Here is a 25,397-nt window from a genome sequence, read left to right as displayed (position 1 = left end):
AAATCACATTAGAATAAATTATATAAAATACGTAATGTACAGAAAAAAGTCCGTTAAACTGATTTCTATTGCAGTAAATTTATTTTGTTGTTTTTGATTTCAGCTTAAAACCATGCATTGACTAAACTATAAGTGTAACCAACAGAGGAAAAGTATGCTTCTTTTCTTTTCCTCTACTTGCAGCAAAACTATCAACCAATTATCAGAATAAATTCGGGTAATTCACTCAACTCAAAATGAACTACACTCGTACCTCCCGAAAAAAGGTTTTGATAGTCGGCTACTGCCTAAACAAATTTGCAAGCATATTTCTATTCCTTAGCCAAAGTCAAATCATCGATTTGAGTGCAGTTGGCTGGGTTTGTTTTTGAGCGTGGTAATTCCGAAACAGCTGTACATCCAACCATCTTGCAGTCTATAGGGCTTTGCCCAAATAAATTTGACAAGCATACTTTTCCTCTGTTGGTTAAGATACACCTGTAGTTTAGTCAATTGATGGTTTTAAGCTGAAATCAAAAACAGCAATAATGATTGAAGAGTAAACCTACAATAACAAACAAAACGAATAATTTTGTTTTGTTTTAGTTTATTTTTATTATTTGCTGGGGAAAACAAGCCCAATGAAATATTCTTTATTCTAATCAAATAAGTTTAATGCAAACTAAAGCAAAAGAAAATGTTCATATAATTCTCAAAAATAGTAAGAATCTACAATTAGGTCTACCAAATGTGCTTACTTCTTGTTTGTACACCACAGACGCAAAATAACGCTAAATAAATGGTTTCTAGTTTCTCAATATTTTTTTATTTCGCAATAAACAATTTTCTCGTAAATAAGATACTATACTATATGTATAACACATTGTTTTGGTATTTGTGTATATTTATGGGTAAGTTTTCTAAATGCTAAACATTAATTATAATTTTGATATGCACTATTTGCACTACATATCTTTACACACAAAAAAGTTCATTATATTTTAATTGAAATGAAAACCACATTTAATTTAGTAAACAAATTCAAAATGGACATAAAAACTTAAAAGGCGAAATAAAAACTCTCCGGTCGGACACATTGATAACACTACTAGAATTACTACATTCAAAAGACAGTTTACTTGAATGCAAACATGTTGACCTACCCTTAAGGATTTTGGTATTGATTTCGAGTCTAAATTAATCCAAATTATAACTGATATGCCAAAGTACAAATGTTTAATTCTAAAAAAAAAAAAATTAAATCAATGATTCAAAATCCTCAAAATAAGTCTTAGCCTGTATTTTAAGTTTTTATCCATAGACCAAATATCTCAGCTAATTTAAAGATTATTTCTTTAATTCAAGGGAAATTTGCATACTTCAAAGACATACGACTTTAACGAAGGGACAAACAGTCCAAAGATTCGTGTCCTAAATTTAATAAAAACATTTTTAGAGCAAAGATTTTTTTATTATTTATTCCTTTACACTCGCATGAGGAGTACATTACCAAAAGGTTATGAAATTTATTTTAATTAAAATGTCTTTATTTTAAAGAAATTTGTCCTTAATATTGTGTAAATTGTGCGTCCTAAAATTTAGGTTGCATAATATTTCATATTAGCTCGATAGTTAGCTTTAACAGTTAGGTTTAGTTAGATGGCTGTCGGATCATTAGTTCATGTATTACAGAATCAACAGATCAACAATCAAAGATTGGTATGCTAGATTCGACGTGGTGAAATGAGCACTGCACTGAAAAAGGCATGTCCGGTTCCAAAGATTTTGTCTGTACATTAATGATTTTGGTATTGATTCCGAGCCAAAAAGCGGAGAATAGAAGTAAGGATATATTTAAGACACAATTGTCTTTTAAATTTGAGTTTTGTGTACTGGATACTAGGGAACAAATTTTAATATAATCGTTTTTAAAGTTTTTTCGTCAAGTGCTATCAAATTCCTTTTAAATGGTGTTAACGACGACTTAAATTTCCAAGTTCAGACTCAACTACAAGTAGAAATTATGCTATGTTTCATATAGAAAAGTCTTTAAAATAAAGTGTTGAAAAACATATCCTATTTTTGGACGCTGTTTTGCTTTGTAATCAAGATGCAAAAGGTAAAAAAATTTAAAGACGATTTCATTAATTTTGAAGAATTTTTCTTCATATTAAGATACCCATTTTTAAGTCGGATCACTTAACTATAAGAACAAAACGACTTCATTGAAAAGTGTATCGACTTTTGGACAAGGATAAAAACTTTATATCAGAGACATGGGTCTTCTATTCTAAGCAAAATTCGCATTCGTATTGTAAGGACATGAAATCTTTGACGTTACCACAATATTTTTTTCAGTGTGAAGATAGATAATACAGAGGAAGTCCTAAAGAGCTTGTTATCGACAAAAACATTAAAGAATCTAAAGAAAATTGAAATTGGATCAATTATGTAGCTTTAAAGATATTTTTCTTAAAATTTAGGGCCACTAACATTTTTGTTCCTTCTTATGTCTTTTAAGTAAGGCAGATTTTCCTTAAAATAAAGAATAATATTTTTGGTTTAAAAAAATTAAGGAAATTAATATTAACGTATTTAAGGATATTGGTATTGATTCCGAGCCAATGATACAGTTTCTTTTAAAATCAAGATATTTAGGATACGAATCTTTGAAATGTGCAAAATTCCCTTCAAGTAAAGAAAAACGTTTTGGATTTAAAGAAATAATCATTAAATTAACTGAGATATTAAATCTTTTGATTAAAGATAAAAATGCTTCAAAACTAAGATTATCCCCCATGTTCCGATATTCGGAATCACAAAACGCAACATTTTTATTTGACGATATTTTCTTAACCCTGCCACTACCGATGTCCACTTGGAAGGACATTCGAAAAAGACACCAAATTCTATTTTCCCACTTAGTTTCGATTTATTTCTCGATGTTATTTTAAAGTAGAGGCTTTAATGTAAATAAATTATAAGTATTGTCCATATTGGTGAGGTCTAAAATACATTTTTATAAACTTCTTTAACAATAAACGAAAAATACAAAAATTTGAAACAATTTTTCTACTGTATGTTTCCAATAAATGGACATTTATACAAAAACTATAGCTGATACCTTTTCGGGTCCTTTTTTCGCTTATTTTCGTAAGGCCATTTGGTCACAATTCAAGAATCAAATTTTCAGAACAAGCTCATACAGCTCTTGAAGTAATTGAGGTAGGTTTTCAAAATGACAATTTTTGTTCTACATGCCGTTAGTACAAGTAATAACAGAAGAAAAATAAAAGTTTTTAACATTAGGTTTATTTCGGTAGTGAAAGGGTTAATCCTAAAAGGTACTTATAAACCAGAAATTTGGCAATATAGTGTTCTTTAATGGGAAGTAAAAATTGATATTGAATTGAAGTCCGTTAGTATCTCGAATTATAAAAATAAATTCTTGCAATTTACGATTCCGAATATCGGAACTTGGGGTGTACTATTTTGAGGATCTCACATCTTTGGATTAATTTTTTTTTAATTAAAAAAGCATTTTTTTGCTTTGAAGTTTTTTTTTTGGATTTTTAAATTGCCATTTATTTGTACATGAATACCATTGTTGATATATCGCAAAAAGAGAACGAAAATTCAATAAGGAAGATCTGTGTCATAATTGCAAAGTTATAAAGAATAGATTTCCCAGCAAAAAATACTTCAGCGGTAAGAGTTTAGTTGCGCTTTTTGGTATACAATAAGGTAGGCAGAGCATCCACACTGCATGAATCGGTGGCAATAACGTAAACGAGAAATCAAACAAGTTTATGATCATTCGTTTACGTTATTGCAACCAATTCATGCAGTATATATGCATTAAAGGTAGTGCCGTTTTCCTTCATGCCAACAATGGTATACTCAAGATTATATATCTATATGGGTCGCGATTCAACTTCCAAAAGAGATTTTGCTTCTTTATGAATATTTTTGATTTTTTCTTTCTTAAATTACTTACACATTATGTTAAATACGTATCATAAAGCCAATTTTTTCACTTAAAAATTTTGAATCGAAAATCTCAATCCCATAGAAAATTCTTAGCTACACCAATGGATGCCAAGGTGTTCATTATAAACGTGTACGATTTTACTTGTAATAATAATAATAAATTAAATATTAAATGAAAATATAATTCCAATAGTGCTATCTACTACATGTGTCAGGCCGGGGTCCTTTTGAATTTACCTGTTATTGGTCAATCGTTTGTTTGTTTTTGTTTACTTGAATCAATTTATTTTTAATTAATGCGGTTAATTGATATTATTATATTATTTTTTTAATAACAAATGTTTCAATAACAAATAGAATTGGAATTAAAGAAAGATACTTATCGATAAATATTATTTTAATGACGCAATCGATAATATGGTTTCCATGTCTCAATTAAAAATTTATTGAATCGATTAATTTCGTTGATTATATATATTTTTTTTTTTTGCGTGTAGTCAAACTAAACACTAATAGATGTATCGATTGTAGGATAAATTCTAACAAACTTTAAGTATATAATAGATTTTCTAAACAAAAAATAAATGTATTTGATAATAATGAATAATTATTGTTGTGCACTTCTGGATCACAAATGCACGGAAGAGGAGTAGGATCTTTGGATAGATGTTAGAATCACTAATGATCTTCAGATGTGAAAAATGCTACTCACTTGCACTTAAATATTCTGTCTATTGGACTCAATATTCATCCTTAACAGCATGTGATATTATTGTTCAGTAATTACATGTGATATCACAAATTTGTATAGAGATTTTCACATTATTGCAGGCAGTTGTTTTCATTTTTCAATGCCATCAGCATATGTTATGCAATGTCCTTCGGCCATTGGAACATTTATGAGTCTTCCTTTGCCCTGGGTTGTATTTTTTTCTTTTGATTTTATTCACATTTTTTCAGCATCATCATCTTCATCAGGTTCAGATTCATTTTGTAGCAGTCTTATATCACTTGGTCCTTTTATGGTTGCATAGTTTATGCCTAACCACTGGTAAAGTTCTTCTCACAAAATTGTACAAATCACAAAAAGGGCTATCACAAAGAAAACCATGGCCACAATATCTTTGTGCAAATTTCTATCTCGATGGAAGGGACGAGTACTATATGATTCTTTTCTTATGCGATTCAGTAGCCACAAAGGTATAACCAATTGCATTATGTCGGGTACCATAAAACCAATATCCCGAACTATTTGATGGGCATATCCCTCGCCCCGTACAACATTCAAAAAGAATTGATCAAAACTGCTCGCCACAATGTGCAGTATCGCTATGCCGACAATGCAAAATATTTTCTTGCTTGTCACTTGATTTGTGGTATCGGCCAAGTGCATAACCATCACAGAGGCAAAAATTTCTGTTATCTGAAAAATAATGAAGGTTAGGTTAGGTTAGGAGAGTTGTAACAGTACCTCATATAGACAGTTAGTCGTTTGTAATATCACATTAAATAAAAACGCCTATTTAAACCTATCCAATTATGTTTTCTATTGAACTATCCTCATTGTTTCAAAAACCATAATAATTGGCCCAAATTAACTTTCTCCGGTTTTAGTCTGCCAATAAATCGATGTCTTAGATATTAGATTACCACTTTTAATATCTACGAAATCATTAGAGGATTTGCACATTCACGTGGCATCTACATAAAAAAACTAATCCCCCATACATACACAAAAAAATAAGTCTTTCGTTCCAAACGAAATTTTAGAGAAATAAATATCGTTTCCCATTTGCTTTTCATTATAGGTTAGATACAGTGGCAGCCCGATATTTCAGCATCACTTATGCTATGGTCACACTGGGCAAATATTTGACAGAAATCGAAAAATAATCCGTCACCACAGCCAAACCAGCAAACATTTTGAGCTCATATTGGATATATAAAATCATGGTACGGTTATTTTACAAAAACCGTATCCAGATATTTGGAAAATGGTTCTGGAAAAATGTTTAACACTCATTTTGGTCAAATATTTGCCCAGAGTGACACTAGCCTTAGACTATTCGGTCCATTGTGATACCAGATTGGTGAACTTCTATCTTATCACTGAGTGCTGCCCGATTCTATGTCTAGCTCAATGGCAAGGGACCTACTAGTTAAACCACTTAGATAAGCTTTGAAACACTCTGAAATGACACCAGCATTACTGAAAAACGTTTGGTGTTCGGCCAATACAGGGGTTGAACCCACGACCCTATGTATGCAAGGCGGGCATGCTAAGCTTCTCTAAGTAGTTTCGCCGCATTGCGGAACGCCGTTTCGACTTGGCGGCTATAAAAAGGAGGTCCCTACACACTGAGCTAAACATAGAATCGGACAGCACTCAGTTATAAGAGAGAAGTTCACCACTGCGGTATCACAATGGACTGAATGTATGTGAGCCGGAAATATCAGGCTGCCAATATATCTAACCTAAACATCCCCTGAACCTTCCAGTCAGTATCTCGAAGATCTCAGGTCCACTCTCTTAGACTACTCAATATAAATTCTGAACAGGAGAGTTTTATACTATATCCTTATCATCGAACACTCCTTGATCTTTGCATAATTTAGTAACCGATGTAGCATGGATTGAGCCCTACACTTCATTACACAATTATTATATTAATTAATTAAATGCTCCGACGAATAACATAACATGTAATGGTAAACATTTTTCTTCTAATCAAAATATTATAAAGTTCTGGAAGAGCATTTTTTGGGCTGTGGAGAACTTCCACATTTGTTTGTTGGCTACTTACTGTAAAGAATAACTGATGATTCCATTGCTGGTAGTAGTCATCATTGTAATAGTTCATATATGCCCACCATGCATAATAGTGGGAGAATATCGATAGGCTAAACAACACCAACATGGAGTAGCGTAGCCTTTGCTGCATGATTAACACTATAAGACGTTTGATGCATTCGTAGAGGCCAATTATGGCGAATACTGTCAGCAGCCACATTTTAAATGTATTTTGTGTCGCATTGAAATACATGTGCTTATAGGAAGCCACCCCGGATTCATATGGCCCCTTGAATACTGTATCCCAACAGGAGCAGGTACAAAAATGTTTGTCCACATAGCGGGCATAATTTTCCCAAAAGTACCATAGAATGGCCATGTGGGCTGGTGGTATAAGGGCGGGTGCTAGGCTGCCACAGGCAGCGGGTAACCATTTAGCATCGAATATATTGCTAAAGTGCATTTTTATCTTTGTTTCTTTAGCGTTGTATTGTTTTAATCTTCTTCGATAAATTCCTTCGTTGCCTATATGTAAGAGTATATAAGAGTAAATCACAGCAAGTCCATTAATCTAAAATAGAAGAAATTGTAAATCAACAAATTATTTAAAATTGTCATATGTAGCCATTGGATACTAAACTTATTTCTTTGTACAAATATATAATCTGATATAAGAGAAAATGTTTTTTAGCTTTGTAGTCAAAATGCAAAAACTCAACAAATTTAAAGAAAGATTTCATTAATTTTGCAGAAGTAAAGATACCCATTTTTAAGTCGAATCACTTAACTATAAGAACAAAACGACTTCATAGAAAGTTGATTGTTTGGATGATGATTTTGGACATAGAAAAGCTATATATCAGTGAAATGTGCCAGCATTTTTCATTCGTATTTTAACCCTTTCACTACCGAAATAAACCTAATGATGAAAACTTTTATTCTTCTTCTGTTTTTAGTTGTACTAATAGCATGTAGAACAAAAATTGTCATTTTGAAAATCTACCTCAATTACTTCAAGAGCTATATGAGCTTATTCTGAAAACTTGATTCTTGAATTGTGAAATAGCCTTACGAAAATAAGCGCTATTTGGCCTATAACCCTTTCCGACCGTGTACGCACAATTATGCGGGTAAGTTTAATTCTCTATAATTTCTTTAATATATGCGATAAGAGCGGCAAAAAATAATTGTGTATGCTCTCTCTTTGTCTATGAATGTTATAAATATTTGAACCGTTATAAATATTTGCTTTTCAGCAGTGTACTTTGCGCATTTGTAAAAATGAGTGGAAGAGGTAAGTTTGCAAATAAATTAAAATTATTTAAATTGTGGAATATTTCATCAAACAAGTGTTTTCAATAAGAAAACATATTAAATATTGTATGCAAACAGTAACTTCGTGATTATTTTGTGTTTTTTGATATTTTTACGTCCGGACTTTTACCGGAATTTACCGGACTGCAATAATTGTGCGTATCCTGAAAAAACAGGATACAGGATCAAACTGAACAAACTTAATAATTTAAAATGTTCTATGTACGCATAAATAACAGAATTCAAAAATTTAGGAAAATCTATCACGTGGATCGGCTATAGGTCGGAAAGGGATAATATCTTTTAAAGTGTGAGAAAAAAATAGAAAAAAAAGAACCCGTAAAAGTATCAGCTATAGTTTTTGTATAAATGTCCATTTACTAGAAACACAGTACAAAAATTGTCTCAAATTTTCGTAATTTTCGTTTATTGTTAAAGAAGTTTATAAAAATGTATTTTAGACCTCACCAATACGGACAATATTTATAGCTTATTTAGATTAAAGCCTCTACTTTAAAATAACTTCGAGAAATAAATTGAAACTAAGTGGGAAAATAGAATTTGGTGTCTTTTTCGAATGTACTTCTAAGTGGACATCGGTCAGTGCATAAAATTTGAAATCTAGAGATACTTATGGTCCATAAAGCGATATGTCAAATTTCACTCAAAAAAAGTTTACTTGGATCCAAAGATTTTGACCTTCCCTTAAGGATTTTGGTATTGATTCCGATCCAAAGATGCGGATTCTTTAAAATAAAGACATTTTTACGGACCTCCTTGGCTTTAAATCTAGGATCAATAAAATTAAAATTGCATACAGATCTCATTAATCGAGTTTTTATTTATTTATTGTTTATTTTAATCATACAGTAAATGTATGATAAAAAAGAAAAGTAGCATTGGCTGCTAAGGCCATCAGCTATAGAGGTTTTATTTTCTTTTTGCGATATATTAATAAAGGTATTTATGTACAAACAAATTTCAATTTCAAAATCCAAATTGTGCCAGGTACTTTAAAGTAAAACCAGTTTTCTTAATGCTAAAAAAAACTTTAAACCAAATATGCAAATCCTTAAAATAAGTCTTAGCCTATATTGGAAGCGTTTTTATCTTAAATTTAAAAATTCAATATGTTAAAGACGATTTCTTTAAATTAAAAATGTTTTTCTTTATTTTAAGAAAAATTTGACTTACTTCAAATATCTACAACTTCAGCAGAGAGACGAAAAATTTCAAGATTTGTGTTCTAAATTCAATGAAAAAAATTTGAAGCAAGGATTATAAACTTTCTTTTAATTAAAATTTAATTGTTTTAAAGAATTTTGTCCTTAGCATTGCGTAAATTTTGAGTCCTAAAATTTAAGTTGCATAATCTTCCATATTAGGTCAATATTTTTTTCAGTGTTCGTATATATCGGTCTATGTTTTGATATAGCATATAAACCGATCTTCCGATTTGATTTCCTGAGGGCATGGAAACCGCAGTTTTTATTCGATTTACTTGAAATTTGCCTTAAAGTTATTTAAGGTTCATAAAAAAATATGCCAAATTCGGTATAGACCGATTTCACAATTTCGATATAGACATGATATCACTGTATAACGAATCATATTAAAGCTATATTTTATACGATTTTCTTGAAAGTTTCGACAGAAAACTTAAAAAAAGAGGAAAATGAAAATCGTTGCAAGCGATCTATGGTGGTGGATATTTAACATTTGGCCCGGTTAAACTCTCGGCATTGAATACTTTTTTATTTTTTATTGTTAAAAAACATAGGAAATAAATTATACAATCAGTTTAGATTTGATCGAATTGTTCGCCTTTAGCACGAATAATGGCCTCAAACGGCCGATACGCCATCACACGAAAATGGCTTTACTGCCAACCATACTATGAAAACTGCACCAGGCGCAAAAGTCTAATGAATTGAGATCCGTGCCCATTGTGTAATAGAAATGGAGCGAGGAAGCTCCTTTTTAAGTCATTCTTGGTTGAAGCGTGCTGAGTGCGATGGTGCCGGGTCCTGAGTGAATGTCTATGATCTGCGACCGAAATATTTGACTGTCCACACGGATGAAAAAGACTGTTTTTCATATGTTTGGCTATAAACATTATATGTTTGGAACACAAATTTTTAAACACAATATTTTTGAGTGCAAGCATATAATGTTCATAAACTAGCATAACATGTTTAGGACATATATGTTAATATGTTAGAACATATTATGTTTGGGACATAAAATGTTTGTAAATATAATATGCTTGGATGCAAACATACTTTAATTTAGAAATAGCTTATAAACATATATGTGTTTAGTAGCTTGGAGCGCTATTTAACAGGGAGCGATATTGAATTAAGTTGGTGGTTGTTGCTTGTTATTACAAAATTATCATTTTATTTTTCCTTGGGCAATTGATCAGCTACTTCTTTGATCCTTACAAACTGTGTGGTCCGCTGTTCGAATCCCCGTCCGGCAAAAGGTAAAATTAAAATTAAAAAAATCATAAAATTGAATAATTTCTTCTACAATGTTTGTATTACAGAAAAAGGTGCTAAGAACTAAAAAAATCTCGTGGAAGTGAGAAAGATGTCAGGGAATATACACACGCACAGAAAAACATGTTTGGACATGGTTGCCGCATCCATTTAATACTTATTTAGAGTATGTAATTGTCGCGAAAACCATGTATTTTGTCTTTGTAAAAATAATTTTCGAGCGGAGAAAAATATATGTTGGCAATAAGCATTTAAATGGTTCCCAAATGCCGCGAACATGTTCTATTATTTAAATGATAGAATTTGGTCAGGAAAATCATGTACCTGACCATTCAATTTTTTTTACTTTTTTGCAGAGAAAACAGTATTTTTATATTTTACGTATAGACATGTCTACAACCATTACATGGCCATAAAGACCATGTACATTGTTTTCGTGACCATTTAATTTTTTAATTTTTTTGCGCGTCAGTCGTGTGTTGATTGTTTCTTGGAATGGACGGAGAATACGGAATTATTGTGTTTTGTGTTAATTTATTTATTCAGAAATGGCACGTGGTTTTATGTGTTTACAAAAAAGGAAAGTGTAATTGAAACATATGTACCTGGTTTTTGTTCAGCATTTTGACATATGGTATAATTTATTTTTATTTGCAGTTATATGATGTCTGTGTTTGTACATTTGATGGGCACGAAGTAAATATGGAATGATTTCTTATTGTTGAAATTGAACCAAACTAGAGTGTGTAAAAATATGTGATGTTTGCTTGCACGACATTATAAATACAAAAAAAAGAATTAGTTTATAAATAAATAAAAACAAATAAATAAAGTTGATTTTGCGTTTTCTTTTCTCAAGTGGCGTCCTTTTTTCGACGACGAAAAAAGTTTTTTTTTTCATAAAAATCAAAACATTTTAGGTTGTGACCATGTTCTTTTAACTAGAAGAAAAACATTTTTGACGAATAACATAACATTTTAGATCGTGACCATTGTCTTTTAATGGAAACAAAATTCTTTTTATCAATATAATAACATTTTAGATGAGGACAATTGTATTTTTCTTAGAACCATGTTCACTGAGCCAACATGGTTGCAGGTTAAAATGTTACATGGTCGTCGCAAAAATAGCTGCTATCATATTATTTTGCTCTTCGAATATGATTGTGGCAATCATGTTTTTTCTCTGCGTGCAATTGGGCAGAAACAAAATTTTGAGCATTCAGGTCGAAAACCTATGTTGTTAGCACCTATATTACCTGTTTATTTTCATAATTCATTATGATTGTAAATATATAAATAAATAAATAAAATTTTGAGCACAATATTGTTTGGGAGAATTTTTTTAAGCATATAATGTTTTTGGGTGCAAAATGCTTCCAAATATATTATATGGTCACATAATAACATATTGTTTTTTGGAAGACAACATTATTGAATTTGGATGCAAAAATACAAAATGTTTGGAACTTAGACTACCCAAACATATATTGTTTAGACCAATATGCTTTCAAACATATTATATATTGGTAGAGATCAAACATATAAATGTTTGGGCAATACCCTAAAATTTATATGCTTGAAGCAAAATATGTTTGGGAGTATATGTTACAGAAGCGATTTTTTGTGAGGGTGCAGGGCTTCAATACTGCCGATAGGACATATTTTCGATTATACTCGGCATTTATTTTGACTCCACGGTGGATGAATACGAGAAGGGACCGACCATCGGCCATCATGGCCCACACCATTACCATCGGCTTCTCATCGAACAAAACAAAATTCGGTAACTGACCACTTTCGTGCAAGCGAAACAACTCATTGGCTCTTACCAGTCTAATTTTCTGTTGTTCATTGAGTGAGTTTTTTTTTGGAATTTTAATGTCATTAGACCAAGCCCATTTTTCAATATGTGGTGCATCCATTCTCGCGATATGTTTAACTCAAGAGCAAGTTTTCTACTACTGCGGTGAGGATTTCGATCAAAACTGGCCTTCAGTTTTCGGATCATTTCTTCCACTTTTTGGACGCGATTCACGGTAATAAGCTATCGTACAAGAAACAAAAATTTATTCACATTTAAATCCTGGGAGGTATTTCTAAGGCATATTTAACGATAGCCACTCGTGGTTTTCCAACCAATTATAAAGCATTCACACAATCACGCATTGCATTGCATTATGAATAACATTATTGTTGAATCCAAGAGATCAAACAGTCACTGAACTATATCTGTTCGCCGTCAGACGAGCGGTTTAGAAATGATAGGTTGCTTTCAATGCATATCAGTTACCCTGTATTTTACCAATTCGTCTAATAATTGAAAGCCGAAGTTTTCCAATAAATAGAACAGATGTGTATTTTCGAAAGGATGTTTTTATGGTCGTGATGGAAAAAATGTTGTTCGAATTAAAAGAACATGGTCATCATATATGTTAAAATGTTCTGGTCTCCGACAAAAAAGTTTTTCTTTTAAACCAAATGTTACAATTTAAAAAAATGTTATTATTTAATTACACTTATTTTTTTTCATGGTGACATAAAACATTCAAGCCAATGTGGGTTACAAACACAGTAACTGTCGTGAAGCCAAAGATGTAGCATAGACGACAAATTTCTCTGGCATAAATTCTTTTTCTTTATTCGAAAGTCGACAAACTTTTTAATGAAGTCGTTTTGTCCTTATAGTTAAGTGATTCAACCTAAAACTGGGTATCTTTCCACGAAAAAAAAAATTGTTTGACTAAGTAAAATTGAATTTAATAATTTTGAAAAATTCTTCAAAATTAATGAAATCGTCTTTAAGTTTGTTGACTTTTTTCGTCTTGACTAAAAACCAAAATACTATACGACGTTTTTTACTTGAAACATAGCATAATTTCTACTTGAAGTCGAGTCTGAGTTTGCAAATTAAACTTGTCATTAAAACGTTAAAGGACTTTGGTAGCAAGTGAAGAAAAAATTGAAAAAATGAATAAAATAAAATTTCTTTCCTAGAATCAAGTACACAAAACTCAAATTTAAAAGAGAGTTTTATCTTATATGTATCCTTACTGAAATTCTCAGTTTCTTTGGCTCGGAATCAATACCAAAACCATAAAATCTTTGGAACCGAGTTTGCTTTTTTTCAATGCGGTATCCTTCATCCATTCTAACCATCGACTTCCTCTGACGTACAAAATCAAAATTGTGTGTGCATACTTTAAATTTAAAAAATCTTTTCATCACAAACAAGTCGAATATTTAATTATGATAACGGAAAAATGTAAATTTAAATTCGATAAATGAGACCTGTATCCTAATTTCGTAAATAGAACTTATATTTAAAGCTTACCAACAAATATCTTAAAAGACGGTCAATAAATCCAAGTAAACTTACTTTAACAATTTTTATACTCTAAACCACATAGTGGTCAGGGTATAATAACTTTGATCGGCCAAAAAATTTGCCTACCAGAAATATTAGTTTTAGACCCCATAAAATGATTCTGAATCGATCCGTATGACTCCGAATCATCTCCTGAGTCGATCTAGCGCTTGGTGTCCGTCCGTTCGTCTGTCCATGTATTTGTTGTTCACAGGATTCCGGTCGCAAATATTAACCGATTTTGATGAAATTTGGTACAGGGTGTTTTTTGGGCACAAGGACGAACGCTATTGAATTTGGAAGAAATCGGATCAAATATCCCATATATATGTATCGCCCGATTTCGACAAATCGGGTAAGGTTGCGCTGTTTTACAAACGGATCTTCATCAAATTTGGTAAAAAGTAATCTTTTTCATCACTCTTTAAGTATGCAGAATTTCATCGAAATCGGTTCAAATTTAGATATAGCTCCCATATATATGTATCGCCCGATTTTCAAAAATCTAGCCATTAAACCCTTATTTATCAACCAATCTGTGCAACCAATGTGCAAAAAATCATCGAAATCGGTTCAAATTTAGATATAGCTCCCATATATATGTATCGCCCGATTTTCAAAAATCTAGACATTAAACCCTTATTTATTAACCAATCTCTACAACCAATGTGCAAAAAATCATCGAAATCGGCTCAGATTTAGATATAGCTCCCATATATATGTAACGCCCGATTTTTCCAAATTTGGATATAACACCCTTATTTATCAACCGATAGTACTCAAAGTTGGTTGAATGTAATCTTCTATAACTCTAACTATATTTGCAAAATTTCATCGAACTCGGTTCAGATTTAGATATAGCTCTCATATATATGTATCGCCCGATTTTCCCAAATTGGGACATAAAACACCTTTTTATTAACCGATCTTACTCAAAGTTGGCTAGATCCAGTCCTCTTTAGTACTAACTGTGTGTGCAAAATTTCATCAAAATCGGTTGAGATTTAGATATAGCTCCCATACAAATGTATCGCCCGATTTTGACAAATTTGCCCCAATTAACTTTATTTTTGCCCATAGAGGCCTCATTTCTTAACTGATCTTAGTCAAATTTTGCACAAGGTAACGTTTTGTGGTATCAATTAAACCTGCAGAATATTATACAAATTGGTTCAGATTTAGATATAGCTCCCATATATATGCATTGCTTGATTTTCCCAAATTTGACCATAATACTCTCATTTTTAACCAATGTTACTCTAATTTCAAATTTTGATTTATTAGCCGATCATATTTATACTTACTCTTACATAATAATATTGTCCGAATTTTACAAATTTAGTATTACCGACACTAAATGAGTGATTTCCTCTTTTTTAATAATGGGTTCAATATTAGTGGTGCAAAATCAACTATAACCAACATTTGAAGAAAATCTTACCACAGATCTACCAAACAAATACTTCTATAGAAAATTTTGTCAAAATTTTATGTCTATAGTAAATTTTGTAAAATTGTATTTCTGTAAAAAACTTTCTCTTCTCAAAATGTTATTTCTATTTTATATAGAAACTTATTTATAGAAAAATTTTTCGAAAATTTTATTTCTATAGAGATTTAATCTACCAAAACATTAAGTATTCTACCAATCCACCAAACAGAAAAAAGCACGTAAAACCATTTTTGTTTTTTTTTTTTTTAAGTTTGTTCAAATTTAACGAATATTTTTTTTGGAATGTAGGGAAAGTTGGGAACTTTATTTCCTTGTAGGGTAAACCGAAAAATTTCCCTGGCAACACTGACTATAGCTCCTAATATCAAACATTTCCGTTCAGATTGAGACAAAGCACCCCTTAATATTTCTTAAATATGGAACTGCGGTTTATCTTCCAAACCTATATCAAAATGTTACCCCACAAATGCTTATGTTTACTAATTCAGTAGGGGAGGTTTTGGGTATGATATAGTCGGCCCCGCCCGACTTTCTACTTTACTTACTTGTTTTTAATTGAATTCGAGTTATCCTAGTTAATTTATGCAATTATCATGTATGCAATTTTCGAATGATATTTAGTACGGATTTTATGGTTTTTGCCAGCCATAAAATTCAACACTGATATTTTCATTACGAGGATTTTACTTATATTCAGATTATTGAGTGTAATTACATCAAGATCTTTAATTGGAATCTGGTCATTGCATTATCTAATTCTACTAACGATAACTGTTGCGTATACGTACTTACATTACACGAGAGCCATGAGCAATCATACGCCACCGTGTCTTCAAACGGACACTTTTGTCAATTACATGTTTTACTTTATAAATACAAATGCATTGCGAATTTACAAAACTAATGCCACAAACGATAAGAAACCGTACAAATCACAAACGTCATCGATAAAGAATGACATCCAGTGAACACATTAAGCATTGAGAGAGTTCAAGTCAAGTTTGCTTACCTATCGTTGCTTAGGTGTTGTTTAGGAAACAAACACGCGAATGACGACACATGTAAACACCTACATTAGAATATCGAGACACATACTTATAACTATGTATGTATGTAAGTACAACCAAACACAAATACACCATCTATACATTGGAGTATAAAGGTGCAGTATCAACAAATAATCCAGCGGGAAATTATGGATTCGTTTAAGAAATTTAAGCATATCTGTATGCCGATAGAAGGATATACTGTTACTATGAGGTAAGACATGGTGTTATCATAACGGGTCTTAACAGATCTAGAAATCCGGAGAAGGCAGAATTTTGCATATTCAATTTTTAAATTTAGAACACACTTATTTTTGAAATTTGCTTGCCTTTTGATATAAAGTTAGTTTTCCCTAATGTAAATAAATAACCCCAAACAATTTATTGACAGTTTATCGACAGAATTTACATGGTACATGCAAAAAAGGGATATGAGCATCCCAAACATGTTTTCAGAGCATAATGTTACTTTTTCTCGGGAAACATGTCGCTTCATTTCTACTAAATGAAGCTACTTGCACAAATTTAAACACGTAGAAGTTTAGGGTATAAAAAATACACAAAACGATTTTAAGGATGTTTCCTAAGTCTATTTGATACTTATGGCGATTATCCTGTCCCAAATTTGATCGGTTAGATCGGTTTATGAATGGGGGTATTATGGCTAAATTTGAGACTATTATGGGAGCTATAAGTAAATCTGAACTGACTTCGGAGATACGAATTTTAAGAAGATTGACTTGTAAATAAGAGTAATGTGAAACGAGCGATAGATATATATTTGTGGGGTGTTGATTTTGATCCGATCTGTATATATTTTATGAGGTCTAATCAAATATTTCTGGTAGGCAGTTTTTTGCGCTGTTTTTTTTTTTCTAAAATTCTAGAAAAAACGTATTAAACTCTACTAAAATATATGATTTTGTGATATGTGCGATTTCTTTAGAAAACCACAGATATAACAACTGGAAATACATTGCTATCAGATACTTTCCACATTTAGGCTTCATACCTGTTCTTTGTTATGTACACGGACGAAAAAGATTGCTTTTCATACGTTTCGGTGTAAAAATTATATGTTTGGAACTCAAATTTTTAGTACATTTAGTCTTAAGTCCAACCATATAATGTTATATTAATATGTTATAACATATTATGTCTGGCACCTAACACTTTTTAAAAATATAATGTGTGTGGATACAAATATATATTGATTTAGGTTAAAGTGGCAGCCCGATTAAGTTTCAGGCTCACTTAAACTATTCAGTCCATTGTGATATATATTAATTTAAACTTAATGTGTTTGAACAATACAAACAATTTTTGTTTGGACTACTCCTGAAAATATATATGCTTGAAGCAGAATGTGCTTGGGAGTAGAGAAGTGATTTTATTGAGGGTGTACGCCCGGAAGCGATACCAATATGAAGTAAGCGCAATATGTCTTCAAACAAATGTGGAATATGTCTTATTATAAGGTATTCGAAACACATGGCAGACGAGGTATACAACAAAAATTGGTCCTATTGAAGAACTATAATTCCTCAAGGTTACCATATATGAAGTATGCCTTTTCTGTTATTTATTGTATTCATTTTTTGTGAAGCAGTAAACAACTCTGAAACCATAGGAACAAAAATTTACTTAAAATTGCCAGTTTTTGATGCAAACAAAAAACGCAAATTAAAACATAGCATAGCAAAGAGGGTTGTAATCTGCGTTATTACTAAATGAGGCCTTGCTGGTGTCAAGGAATCTTAAAACTTCTTAACATTGTCGTCTAATTGGGAAGTTAGTACATACTCGTATGAGGTCTATGTTAGACAAAAAAGAAAGATCAAATACCTATATAAGCCAATTCAGTTCATGACCGGTATATACAGTGCTGTTCAAAACATTTGCAACTATCCTAACCATGAACTTAATCTAGAATTATCTTTCATAATAAGAATTTTATAGTTTAGTTTCCACTTAAAAAATAATCTTTATGGTATTTCCAATTTCTTATTGGGTAACTAAGTGGGCTGTAGGAATATCGTTTAGTTCATTGCCTAATTTGGACATAAACTGGTCGCCATAGGCCTGCTCTATTTTTAGAATAATTCGATAAAATGATCGGCAATAAGTATAATCAACATATTAAAAAGCAAAATATCGATGAATTTAAAGTTGAGTTATCACAAAAATGAATTTTGCAAGAGTAAAATGTCCACAAATCAACTGCGTCTCGAGTTATAAATAGAAGATGCACCGAAACTGTGCACTGAGGCAGAGAGAATACTCCAAAAAAGATCGTATAATCAAAATAACTATGCAACAATGCACTCAAATATCATCTAAAGCATCCAAAAACTAAATTCAAGTGTATATATTAACCATAGCGATCAGATGTAGAGCTTTAGAAGACGGAGTGCGAGTATACAAAAATGTCGAAAACCACTTATTTCCAAGAAAAATAGGTTAGCGCGACTTCAATTTTCACAAAAATACCTTAAATGGCCGGAGGAGCAGTGAAAATGTGTTATATTTTCCTACGAATCAAAGTTTAACCTGCATGGTTCGGATGGTAGAAATTTAGTACGAAGGCCGAAAGTAAAGACTTAATCCAATAAATACAAAAAGTACACTGAAAAAATAGTGAACCCACCAGGAAGAAAAATTTTGGTTAATTTTGGAATATTTGTATTATTTTTAGAAAATTTTAATTAAACAGTATTACAAACGCAGACATCACGCAGACATAAAAATAAGTAAATATTTTTCAACAAATTGAAGAAAATTTATTAGACATAATTAATTTTTTCACTTGTTATAGAAAATTTTATAGTTTGAAGGAAAAAATTGGAGTTCAAAATTGCTAGAATGTCTTTAGTGACATACGAAGTTCAAGATGGGCGCTTCATTTGTGTATAATTTTTTTCTCTGTTTTAGTTAATTTAACTAACGTACACAAAAAATATAAAATTCATGGACACTTTTTTAAAATGTAATAATTCCATGAGCTAAATGAGAGTTAAATCGACTTTAGTGAAATATAGGGTTCACTTTTTTTGATGCCTTCTGTGAAATGCCTTCTGCATGGATTATTCAGTGCGATCATGACCTCCAGCACACGTATAAAGTGGCAAAACAATGGATTTCCGCGTGTACTTGACTGACCTGCTTAGTCGCCTAATGCAAACGTCATAAAATAACCTTTGGAAAATTGTAAAACGAAAAATTGGTATTGAATTTTTGCAAAAAGTTTATGATCTCTATTTGAACCTGAACCATAGGATATCATTGACCATTTAATCGCAACCAATGGCAACTATTAATATTTATCGTTAAAAGATACAAAAACTTTAATTATTTTTAAATTATATTTAATTATTTTTAATATTAGTTGCAAATATTTTGGACAGATGAAAACTCATAGTTTTAGACAATTTTATTTATTTATTTATTTATTTATTTATTTATTAAACTTATAGTAAATATAAGAATAATAGAGAGAAAATCTAGCATTAGCTACTTAGGCAATCAGCTATAGACAATTTTATAAATTAGTCGTTAGTTCCCTTATTCTCTTAAATCTATAAAACTGACCTAATAAGCAACAATATTGCATTAAAGTCCTAGTTTTAATAATTTTATTTTCATTATAATTTCGGTTTCTTTCCAACAGACGGTGTGATTATTATTATTATTTATTTATTTAAAATCATAATAAATTATGAAAATAAATACAAATGCAAATGTTTTTAATGGCACTGTATTTTGATCTGGTGAATCGAAAATGAATGTTAAGATTTTTTATGGAACAGCTTTTGAGATATCCCGTCATTTTTAGTTTATCGGTTGTTTTTCACTAAATAAATTATATCTCGAGCTGGAAATGTCCGATTATATCGTTGTTGGTACTTAAATTCAAGGTATTGAGATGACGAACCAACTTGTATAATTGGATCTGTGATCTGTGAATTAAGTGGTTAAACATATATCGATGATTTCTAGCTCAAGATATATGTTTAATGAAAAAAGACCGAAAAAGTAAAAATAACGGGATATCTCAAAAAAAATTTAACCTTAATTTTCGAATTCAGCAGATCAAAATACATAAGTCACCTCTCATGAAATGTACATGAAAAAAATTTATTTTGTAAACTAGTGTAATTACGAACCGATATGAATCATTTTTCGCATGGTAATCGGATGGCCAAATTTCAACCGGATCGGATGAAATTTGCATCTTCAGGCACACACAAAAAAATAAGTTTTGGATTCAATCACGAAATCAATTGATCCAATTATTTTGTAATTGAAATGTCTTCAATCACAGAAATGATAGTATCAATCACCGAAGGCAATTAAAAATTAATTGATTCAATTAAAAAATAGTATAAATTCTATTCATTTTTGTGATTGACTTTTGTTTTAATTAAAAGAATTGTTGAATCAATTAAATTTTTAATAGAATATTTTTGAAAATTCAACTAAAATTTTAATTGGAAACATTTTGATGAAATTTCTTTGTACCTCCGGAGTAGAAAGATATGGCTTTCTGAACCGCTTTCCATAAGACCTTCTTAGTTCTCTGCTGATTCCAATCAAGTGTCGCATTAGCTCTACCTGATAGATGTGGTGATCTAAAGGTTTACACTTCTAAAGTTAGCAAGGTCGGGGTGGTATACCTACTGGATGGATGTAAAGAATATTCCAGATCACACATTCCTTTGGGCTATACGGTGGGTGGGGAAGGACTCCAATATGAGTATTTCCAAATAAGTTTCTACGGCGTTTGCAACATGAGTTCGATAGTTATCGAGCTGCAAAATCACCTTGTCGTGCCTATCCAAATATTGTGGCTGTTTACCACGCAATGATCGGCTCAAACACAACCAAATAAGGAATATGATCACCCCAACCATGTTTCAAGAGCACAATGTGATTTTTGGACGGTGAACATGGAACATTTTTGGTTGCCGAAATCAGATACATAATTTTCGAGAAAATAACATTGTTGTAGTTCGAATTTTTCCAGGAAATTCTTTGCATGCATACTAATTAACTATTTAGACCACTATGACGGTCAATATTTCTGCCTTGGTGTTACTCTAGGGTATGTAGCTTTTGAGCGAGTTGTTGAAGGGTTTTTTATCCGCTCCACAGCGTGTTCGATATCCTGAACAGCGGTCATCTTCCTCCCGGGTCTTGCGACACGAAATTTTAGACAATTGTTGGTTTTTCTTTTATTGTTAAGTTTGTTTCTTTTTATATAGATAACTTTTACCATAATGCAACTGTTGCTACTTTTGTCTCCAACGATTTTATTGGCCTTAATAAAACAATTTTTACAACAACATTGAATTGCTTAATCACTACCCTGTAGGAATTTTTCGAACTCACTCAAAATCAAACTAACTTTTTACAAACTAATTTGAGCCGACTTTTAGCTAACTCAATATTTATGCAGTCTTGAGTCAGTTGAATTTTTCCCTAACTCACTTTTTCTCGATCAGAAATGAGTTACATTTTAGCTCACTCTATGCTGATGCACATTTAAGTCATGGAAACAATTCAAATAAACAAACAAAAACAAGTAAGGAAAGTCTAAAGTCGGGCCGGGCCGACTATAATATACCCTGCACCACTTTGTAGATCTAAATTTTCGATACCATATCACATCCGTTAAATGAGTTGGGGGCTATATATAAAGGTTTGTCCCAAATACATACATTTAAATATCACTCGATTTGGACAGAATTTGATAGACTTTTACAAAACCTATAGACTCAAAATTTAAGTTGGCTAATGCACCAGGGTGGAACACTATGTTACTAAATAAATATGGGAAACATTTAAATCTGAAGCAATTTTAAGGAAACTTCTCAAAAGTTTATTTTTGATTTATCGCTCGATATATATGTATTAGAAGTTTAGGGAAATTAAAGTCATTTTTACAACTTTTCGACTATGCAGTGGCGATTTTACAAGGAAAATGTTGGTATTTTGACCATTTTTGTCGAAATCAGAAAAACATATATATGGGAGCTATATCTAAATCTGAACCGATTTCAATCAAATTTGGTACGCATAGCTACAATGCTAATTCTGCACCCTGTGCAAATTTTCAACTAAATCGGAGTTAAAAATTGGCCTCTGTGGTCATATGAGTGTAAATCGGGCGAAAGCTATATAAGGGAGATATATCTAAATCTGAACCGATTTCAACCAAATTTGGCACGCATAGCTACAATGCTAATTGTAATCCCTGTGCAAAATTTCAACTAAAATTGGCCTCTGTGGTCATATGAGTGTAAATCGGGCGAAAGCTATATATGGGAGCTAATCTAAATATGAACCGATTTCAACCAAATTTGGCACGCACAGCTACAATGCTAATTCTACTCCCTGTACAAAATTTCAGCTAAATCGGAGCAAAAAGATTGGCCTCTGTGGTCATATGAGTGTAAATCGGGCGAAAGCTATATATGGGAGCTATATCTAAATCTGAACCGATTTAGCTGATATTTTCCAAGTTTTACGAGACTCATAAAATATTCGCATGTACTGAATTTGAAGAACATCGGTTGATAAACACGAAAATTATGACCAGATCGGGAATAAATATATATGGCAGCTATATCTAAATCTGAACCGATTTTTTCCAAAATCAATAGCGATTGTCTTTGTTCCAAAAAACGACTCTATGCCAAATTTGAGGACGATCGGACTTAAAGTGCGACCTGTACTTTGCGCACAAAAATACATGAACAGACAGACAGACAGACAGACGGACATCGCTAATTCGACTCAGAATTTAATTCTAAGACGATCGGTATACTAAACGATGGGTCTCAGACTTTTCCTTCTTGGCGTTACATACAAATGCACAAACTTATTATACCCTGTACCACAGTAGTGGTGAAGGGTATAAATATGTATTGACTTCTATAACTGTCAATTTGGGTTTAACTTTTTATATTTGTTTCAATTTAGCTTGTAATTTCAGAGAACTTTTGTAATTTTTTGTAACGGATAGCGGTAAGTAACATATAAATGCATATTTAAAATTCAATTTAATAATTAAACTTTCCTTTTTTCCATTAGAAACCATCATTATCAGTGACGCAATAAGTGGAAACTTCGAATAAAAGTATTAAATGGCTGTTTGAGAATGAAGATATTGGGAAATACACTTAAGCCTTTTGGACTTCCCTGGCGAATGACACTTCCATTCAGTGTGCGTCACTACAAAAGTAGGTTCAACTCCATCTGAGTTAAACGAGAAAATTAAGACAACACTCAAACTCAAGACAAGATGAACTCAACTAATATTACGAATTTTTATTTATGTTATATTTTATTTATTGTAAAATAATTTAAAAAAATCTGAATTGTTATTATTTTTTAATTAATTCAAAAAATAAAAAAAAATATTTAATTATCCATAATGAGCTCACCATAAACTAATCAGTTAGGAGCTAACCCATAGTATGCTCATATATTATCAGCCTAAAGCTAACTCACTTTGAGCTAACTTTTGGTTAGCTGAAGCTTATGCAGGGTTGAGTGAGGACAGACTCGTTCCAATGACAACACGTGTTAACACTGAATAGGATTTTACATGGGAAATGAGTTAGGTTTTGAGTCACCGGTGACTCAGTTATGACTAACAATTTATTAACTTAAAGTCACCTCAATTTGCTACAGGGTAAGTATGTTTGCCGGCATTTGTTCCACATATGCATATATGCACTTATATACATACCTATATAAGCATTTTACGTACGAGTACATAGGCATCAACCATAAAACGAGTCGTTTCATTTTTCCAATACTCATGGCCAACAACTTGTATGCATTTGGTTGTTACCTATGACGTTTCATTGTTCTTAATTCGATAGCATTAAGAGCAACAAGTTGTAGAACAACCAAATTAGCATTGTCCTTTCTTTCTCTTTGTCCTCTCTCTCTCTCTCTCTCTCTCTCCGTGTTTACACCATAAATTCTCACCCAGCTCACTTTACAAGTCAGATTTGACATCCAACTTTTGTATCCATAACTGCTGTAACGGGATTTAACGCGCAAATTGCCTTATGTATTGGCATCTCTCTCGTAGGTCGAACGAATAACGTAAACAAAACAACACAACGGACAGTGTACAACATATCTACATTCAAAAAAATGAATTTCTTTTTTGGGAAACTAAATTTTAGACCAACGAAGTCTTGTTTTGTTGTTTGCGTTGTTTCTTTTATCCCATACTATGTAGTTTGGAGACAAACGTGGCAACGGGTATTATAAATTAAGATTTGACTTCAAGGATAAACATTTTAGAAGAAAATAAAACTCTGGTGTTCTAAATATTCGTTTTGCAGGAAACATTATTTTTGTGTGTGTATACGCACATACAGACACACCGAAATGTATCCACATAAAATGAGGTTAGTAACCGAGATGCCGGTAAGTATACGCACATATGTATGTACATTTTTACCAACATTTATTTCACTTTTTTCAAATAGAGATATATAGTTTCGCAATATTTGGCATTTCAAATTTTCAATTAATGGTAAACAAGAAAAACAAAAACATTATGAAATCTTTTGCATAACATATGTACATACTTGTATTAATATTTGTATATAGCCAGCGAATATGAATATGAATTACAAAACAGATTTCTTATGCGTAAAAACGGTAAGTAAACCACAGCATCCCCAATGGCATGAAAAACACAAACAAACTCCATATACGATTTATAAACATGTACACACACACACACGAAAAAGTACACCACACTTAGAGCTCGTTTGAGTTACACAGTTGTTTAGAAAATTTCACATTTTATTTATTGCTAATTGTCTTGCTGTTAGCCAAATGATTAATTGCTTGCGTTGTGCTGAAAATTGAAAAGCAAATATTTAGCGTTTAGAAACTTTTTCAGCCACGCACACCGCAAAATAATTCG

At 31.6% G+C, this 25,397-nt stretch overlaps 1 protein-coding gene across 1 annotated transcript; it reads right to left on the bottom strand.

The window, feature by feature from the left end:
* Positions 1-832: 832 nt before the first annotated feature.
* Positions 833-25,397, bottom strand: LOC142235178 (uncharacterized). The gene is made up of 3 exons (XM_075306432.1): positions 25,054-25,397; positions 6,774-7,331; positions 833-5,392 (listed from the first exon to the last, which is right to left on the bottom strand). The coding sequence occupies exons 2-3, from the start codon at positions 7,221-7,223 to the stop codon at positions 5,033-5,035; spliced, it is 810 nt and encodes a 269-aa protein (XP_075162547.1). The 5' UTR covers positions 7,224-7,331; positions 25,054-25,397; the 3' UTR covers positions 833-5,032.

Source organism: Haematobia irritans, chromosome 4, assembly GCF_050003625.1.
Source record: "Haematobia irritans isolate KBUSLIRL chromosome 4, ASM5000362v1, whole genome shotgun sequence".
In the NCBI taxonomy this organism is placed as follows: Eukaryota; Metazoa; Arthropoda; class Insecta; order Diptera; family Muscidae; genus Haematobia; species Haematobia irritans.
This window is presented reverse-complemented; position numbering and strand designations above follow the sequence as displayed.

Bases quoted from the DNA above. Each gene is read 5' to 3' on its own strand.
- LOC142235178 (XM_075306432.1), bottom strand. From the start codon at position 7,223: ATGCACTTTAGCAATATATTCGATGCTAAATGGTTACCCGCTGCCTGT. The intron at 5,393-6,773 runs GTAAGTAGCCAA...ATTATTTTTCAG, and splicing joins ATCATCAGTTATTCTTTACA to ATAACAGAAATTTTTGCCTC.